Raw genomic sequence first — 6620 nt, 5'->3', positions numbered from 1 at the left:
GCATCTTTTAAGATACTTCATTGAAGTTGAAAAGAGTGTTTTTTCTGTGCTGGAGAAAAAAAAATCCCCAGCTAACCTTCTGTATAGAAAAAGCCAACTATCTTTGATACGCTGTCACTGGTGTTGGTGTCTTATCCTTGGTCTTGTATTTCTCCAATAAGGTGTGGATGATGTGATGGGTTTTTTATAGACAGAGAACTGAAAGTGAGGGAAAAAGCAGGGGATGCAAAGAGGTGATTATCCAGTGTGGACACTGGCAAGTGGTTGTCCAAGTTTGAAACAATAAACTTGAATAATCTCATTCATTGTAGGTGCTCTGAACTTGAAACCAGAGTTCTGCAGGACTCGGCCCTTTTGCCTCTCTGAATGCCCAGCATGGGCAAGGCTGACTAGTTAAGCGTTCAGTTAATTCCCAAATCCAATGGGATCTAAAAACAAGTTGTTCTACTGCTTATCCCCAGGGGCTGCAGGGTGCTGGATTCATGCTTAATGCTCTTCTAGAAAAGGACGATACTTTCTTGCAACATCCAGTAGCAGCTGCTGCTATTCTTTATTCTTTTTTTTTTTTTTTTTTTAAACAGTGCAACTGCAGTAATGGTGGTTTTCCTTTTATTTTTTCCCCCAAATGAATTAGTTACGTAATAGAGTGTGTAAATAAGTGTCTGAATTGAAACCAAGATCCCTTTGAAGTATTATTTCTTTATGATTACAGTGGCTATTATAGTCTATACAGTAGTCAGCAGGGAAAATGAAAGGGCTGTGTATAACTCTGTGTACTGGAGCCTGGTTTAAGTGTGGCTTGCTGCTGGAAAGCGTGCCCTAACTGACAGCCTGTAGGCTGCTCTGTGGCAGCATTGCTTTCAGCCTCTGCAGGAGGAGCACAGAGCACGTGAGCTCAGCCTTCATGATCCAGCATGCCAAGAATTCAGGCGCCTTGGCTTCCCTTTTGGTATTTTCCTTGCTTACGCTGAGTTGGAAAGCTGTGTGGCTTAATGTCCTGCTTTGAGTATTTTTGCAGAAGTTAATCAAGTCTACTTCTTCCCCAAATGCTTTGCTCCCAGCATTTCCCACACATTGGTAGCTCTCATCCTGATTCCTTTCCTCCTTCGGTACTTTCTTCCTTCTGCTGACTTCACCTCACCCTCAATGGGGAAGGGTGAGTGACTACCTTGGCAGGGTTATAGATAACCCTATTAATTGCAGGGGAGTTGAACTAGATGACCATTAAGGACCACTTCCAGCTCAACTGATTCTATGATTCATAAGGGCACTGTTGGGCTATGAGGGACAGAAGCCCAGAGCTGCGTTATCGCGGACCATGCTCAAGGCTCTGGAAGAAGGGAAGAAAAACAGGAAAAAAAATCCTCACAATTGCATTGTTTGAGATTTGCTACGTATTAGAGAAATACTACAGTGCAGTATTTCCAACAGCAGTAGTTTGCTCTGCTCCTTGCTGTTAGCTGCTGGCCCAAATCTGCCTCTCCAGGAAGATGGTGAAAAAATGGGCAAGCTGCACAAGTCTCTGGCCCATTGCAAGGCATGGAAAGCAGCTGGAATTAATGCAGAAGAGAGAAGCTAAACAAAGCAAAGGCCGGGCTGTACACATGTTGTATTCTTAGGATAAACAAATCCTTTAGCAAGCATTGTGTCTTGCTGTTCTCCTTCAAAAGGAGGGGAGAGGAGGAGAAGGAAGTGGAGGTGGTTCAAAGGAATTAGGGCTGTCTCAAAGGGAAGTAAGAGGAATATGCTCATGCTACTGTTTCAGCAAGTTACCTTGCATCTGCTGACTTGCATGCGGGGGTGGCAAGCGCATATGCGTGTTCACCCCTCAGGGCCTGTGAGGAGAAATGCAAATTTAACTTTTTATCTCAAGTGAATGCAGTTTCTTTCTTTTTTTTTTTTTAACTTGCATATGATCATTCCTGAAGATTAGGTCAGTTGGTAGCTGAGCCTTCCCACAGATGAAAGGCAAATTATGGCAGAGCTGATCATGTGTCCTGGGATACCTCCTCCACCAGTTTAATATATGATACTTCAAAACATAGTATCGTGGTGTTAGCTGAACAAAAGAGGATGTAAACATTTAATAGAAAGAAAAGTTCCCAGTTCTTGGCTTCAAAAGGAATATTAAAACATGCCTTCTATGACTCCCTTAAAAATGTCAAAAGGCAATGAAAAAGAACTCATTTAATAGTTTATTTCAAATCTTCTTGTGTTGAAGCCTCTCTGAGTTCAGTGAGCTTTTTTTTTTTTTTTTTTTTTTTTTAACAATTCAAGGCTTTTTGGTAAAAGGCACAGTGTAAATGGAAATTGTGTCTGTAGAGGAACTGTACAAGTAGGAAAACCAAACTCCATTGTCCTGCCTATATAGGTATATAGGTCTGACTCTCAGGTAGAAAGGGGCACAGTGCCAAAACAGTCAGCACAGTGTCAGCAATTGCAGTACTATAACATCTCTCTGGTCTTGCTCTCTCAGTACAGCTGTCCCTAAAATAGCCAGTTTGCTGCAGGGACTGTTTAAAGCAGTGGTAAGAATTTAGTTCAGTGGTAGAGGGCTGCTCCCCTCATCCCATTCCCACAGTCTCTTGTGCTGCTGAAGCAATAGAGCAGGTGAGTGCATGTAACGTGGTCTTTTGGCTGGCAAGTTTTTTGCCCCTTTCCCTGGAAGAAATATGCTCCGTTAGTACAGCAAAATACTATTTTATACATATAGTGTGTGTATGTATATAACATAATTATATGTATGTAATTCTGTCTGGGGTTTTGTTCCAACCTGTCAACCAAACAAGCAGGACTCTCATCCAATGGTGGATGAGTAATGCAATGAGCTGCACATGGTGCTGTGGTTCACCGTGGATGCTATGCTCCCTTTGAGCCCTCCACTATGCCACCTCGCCTGAAAACTATTCTGCTGATGGTGTCACCTTCCAGGTTTATATTCTCATGGCTGTGACCATTTGGGCTCATTAGAGGTTGCCAGACGCTTCAATAAGAACAAAGGGAGTTTAGTGTCCTACCCAAATTTCAACTTGGTAATTACAGAGTGTCTTTCCGAATGCCTACAATATTGGTGATTCCTCCTGCCTTAGTCTCTCAGTTATTTGGTGTGCTGATGTAGTATTGACCCACTCCTTCTCAGATGCTATTGAATCCTTGTTGCTACAGGAATGTGCTCACTGCTTCTCTTTCCCTCTGAAGTCTGTAAAGTACTCCAGGACCTGTCAGTGTAACTGGCACTGCAGAACTGCATAAGAAGATACTGGTGTTGATAAAAAGGTGGGTGTGTAGGATGGCTAGGGCTAGCCCTGCCACAGGGGAGACAGATGGGACTGCAAGAGTCAGAGCTAGAAATGTTCCCAGCTCTTCCTCCCTGAGGTTTCTGATGGTGTTTAAGACAGCAGGGCTCACCAGCAGCCTGAAGGTAAGGTGTGCATCTGCTGTGCTCCCCTTATCCCTCTGGGAGCACCAGCAAGATGGTTGTCTCCAAGGGAGGGGTTCCTCAGCTCAGTGCATTGCTTATCAGCCTCTACCTGGAGGCTGTTGATTCCTTTTTACCTGCTGAGAGTAGTAATCCTGTTGGCAGGAATATTCCCAGCGAATCCATGAGCTGCACACCAATACTGATAGGCCTGCCAGGCAGACTGGGGAACTGCTTCCAACATCCATCTGTCTTAGGAAGCCAAGAAGAGCATTTCATGGCCCTCTGGGGTTGGCCCATTCCCTTCCACCCCTTTTGCCCATTTGTGGAGTCGGCTATAGAGGGGGAAGCCCTTGTTCTCCCGGTAGATGTAGACACCCGTGATGGCGTTCCACTGGGGGCTTGGCTGCACGCCCTCCACTGGGAACTCCTGCACCAGCTCCTTCTCCTCCTTATCAAGTGCCACAAATCCAAAGAATTGCTTCACGTTCTTTGCTGCCAGGATCCTGGAGTGGACTTCAGCCGTGCGGCGGAAAAGCTTGTCCTCGTTGGAGCGGTATTGGGCCCAATAGGCCTCCTGCCGGTAGCTCAGCGGTGAGCAGCAGTGCTTCAGGCACTTGGTGAGGAAAACCAGGACGGCGACGATTCCAATGAGCAGCCAGCCAAAGAGCTGAGAGAGAGAGTTTGCGTTAGGGCATGTCAAAATGTTCTTACCTGCTCCGTGCAGCTCTGCTCCCAACTTGCCTACCTGGGATTCATATCTCAGCCTCCGTGTCACCTCATCCCGGAACTTGGTGAGGTTTGCTGGCACATCTTTGCAGGGGAATCTCGCCAGCACCTCAGCCCCAAACTCAGATGGGAACTTATCCAGGGTGGATGGCCTGACAAACTCGCTGAGGGCACAGATGTAAGCCTCCCCACGCAGCAAGGAGATGACTGACCAGGTGACGGGTGCCACGGCTGCCCGGCCCATGATGGAACCAAAGAGGAGGAAGGTGGCGGCAGTGGAGAAGTTCTTGGTGCCACGCTTGTGGCACTCAGCCACTACGTTCCAGGTGTGGTTGTTCAAGATGACGCCGATAAGGAATAGTGCCAGGGCTGGGACACCGATGGCAGCCAGCCCATAGATGTAGTTGCGGGCTGGAGAGCAGGGGCAGTGGAAGGCAACAACTGAGAAGAGCTCCTCGCTGCCCACTGTGCCCAGAGCCACCAGGCCATTAAAGATCATCACGTCTTTGCTCTTAAAGAACAAGGAGAGGAAGCGGAAGTTTTCAGCAATAAGGGCAGCCATCTTATCCTGGAGATGGAGAATGAGAGGAGGTGCCTACTGCAGTGGGGGGCTGTGTTGGCCCACGTCCCAGCACTGAGGGACACGATGAGGGAGTGAAATGGCCTTGGGATGACTGAAATGAAAGGGAGCACAACACCTTCACTGCAGTCACTGATAGGATTGAGGAGGAATTCAGCTTAAGCAACGAAGGAAACCTCAGGCTCCTCAGTTTTTCAATAAACTGTCCAAGAGCATTTCTGTAGCAAAGATTACCAAGGGGACGATCATTTCTACCCTTGTCATTAGCACGTTCATAGTCTTTCGTTTGGCTTTAGTCACATCCCACAGAAGCGATGACCACTGGTGATGCCGCTGGTCACTTATTGATCTCCCAGGCCTGTAATGAAGGAGGACGCTGTGTTACTGGGGAAACTGGACCAGAGCAGTGGGGCATGGATGCGTCCCCAGCCCTGCCAATGACTCACACTCTAGCCCTCCCTCCTTAGACCTGATGAGTTAATATTTAGTAAAAGCCTGAAGTATGCCAGGGAGACAGCAGGAAATGAGTCCCATGGGTGCTGCAAGTTTGCCTGGTAGGTTTGGGTACAGGGAGATGCTTCATGGGAGGATCAGGTTGGAGAAACATTAATGGGAAAGCAGCAGCTAGTGGCTGAGGACCTACTAGAGGATGGTGTCCTGCTGCTCTGCATGTGTCTTCCCTTTTACTGCACATAGTGGCAGCTGGCCCCGTGCTAATGCAGTCCTGTTTCTCCATCAGGGGTCTCTGCAACTGGGCAAGGGGCTGCTGGTGCCAGCAAGAGATACTACTTTCTGGGAAAGCAAAGCTTATTGTGATCCAATGTACAAACACTGAATATTGATAGAGCTGGGCCTGAAATTACATAGAAGTTCCTGCTAGCAAGGGATGTGGTAGGATGATTCTCTCCCACAGTTGCCTTGCTGTCCCCTTTGCAAGTGTTGCTTAGCTGATTTCTTTGTTTCCTTTGCATCTGCTCTGCACCCCTGTGTGGTTTAATTTCAGGAAGCTTCAAGTCTGACAAAGCCTGCAAACCTTGGGGTTTGCTGGAGGCATGAAAGACCTGGACAGCCGACTAACAGTCCCTGGTGGTTTGTGCAGCACTGGCAGCATGCGTATCATTGTACAGAAGTTCTGGGGGAGACCTGACACCCCAGCACAACTGTCCCAAAATCCAGGGTGAGCTATCCCTGTGCTAGCCCCAGCTACAAGGAAAAGGCTATGGGGGCGTTTGTGCAGGTGAGAGAAAGACGCCATAGTTCATCCTCCTCTAACAGAAGCACCCAGTGCCTTTAATACCTTCCTGCATCTTCCCAGGTTTCCATATACAAAACTCCCTCCTTAAAGCCAAAACCCGCAGCCACGTGACAGCAGCTCCGGCCTGCAGTTCTGGCTGCTGTGCTTTGTGATGCAAGCAAGAACACTAAAGCTCCAAACTTGCCCTGGTGCATGGTGTTCAAATCCCTTTTATTAGAACAAGCTGATAAGCAAGGCTTTGCAACCTCTCTTCCAGATCCTGGTACCAGGCAAAGCAAAAAGAAGAGGAGCTGGCAAGGAGCATGCTATGTTGGCCAAGGGGTTACCCTCGCTTTGCTGCTGGGTTATGATGGGAGAGATGGGTGGGTAGGATGGGAGGGGAAAAGATGCTTTCAGCAAAAGACTTTTTTAGCAGGCAGTGTTAGTCTTTTCCTGAGACATCTCTGAAAGCAAGTGAAAAAATGCCATCACTTACTTGGAAAGCCGTTGAAATCCTTCTGGAACTTTGTCTAGCTGGTTTTGCTCAGGCTCCAGGAGTGGGGCTTTCCCAGCAGCAAGGGGGTGAGCAGCAGGGAGGGTCCAGCTGAGGCCAGGAGGGTGGGCGAAGCAAAAGTGGGTAAAGCCGTATTCAAGTTCGG

At 47.7% G+C, this 6620-nt stretch overlaps 2 protein-coding genes across 3 annotated transcripts in view; both read right to left on the bottom strand.

Annotated features, from left to right (window-relative positions):
• Positions 1-6620, bottom strand: part of ATP5MK (ATP synthase membrane subunit k) — a 426737-nt gene that overhangs the window by 27908 nt on the left and 392209 nt on the right. The window lies entirely within an intron of this gene.
• CALHM2 (calcium homeostasis modulator family member 2) lies at positions 2181-4860 on the bottom strand. 2 transcript variants are annotated; one of them, XR_008205276.1, is made up of 3 exons: positions 4167-4860; positions 3556-4088; positions 2181-2661 (listed from the first exon to the last, which is right to left on the bottom strand). XR_008205276.1 is itself a non-coding variant. In XM_052677877.1 (2 exons), the coding sequence occupies exons 1-2, from the start codon at positions 4707-4709 to the stop codon at positions 3672-3674; spliced, it is 960 nt and encodes a 319-aa protein (XP_052533837.1). In that variant the 5' UTR covers positions 4710-4860; the 3' UTR covers positions 2181-3671. The 2 variants fall into 2 exon arrangements, 1 of the variants encoding a protein (XP_052533837.1); XM_052677877.1 differs by having other exon boundaries at positions 2181-4088.

Source organism: Tympanuchus pallidicinctus, unplaced genomic scaffold (genome assembly GCF_026119805.1).
Source record: "Tympanuchus pallidicinctus isolate F22 unplaced genomic scaffold, pur_lepc_1.0 scaffold16, whole genome shotgun sequence".
NCBI classification, from domain to species: Eukaryota; Metazoa; Chordata; class Aves; order Galliformes; family Phasianidae; genus Tympanuchus; species Tympanuchus pallidicinctus.
Note: the sequence above shows the minus strand (reverse complement) of the source record. Positions and strands in the feature narration are given on the sequence as shown.

Coding starts and splice junctions, on each gene's coding strand:
- CALHM2 (XM_052677877.1), bottom strand. CDS start 4,709: ATGGCTGCCCTTATTGCTGAAAACTTCCGCTTCCTCTCCTTGTTCTTT. Junction 4,089..4,166: donor GGCTGAGATATGAATCCCAG/GTAGGCAAGTTG, acceptor TCTCTCTCTCAG/CTCTTTGGCTGGCTGCTCAT.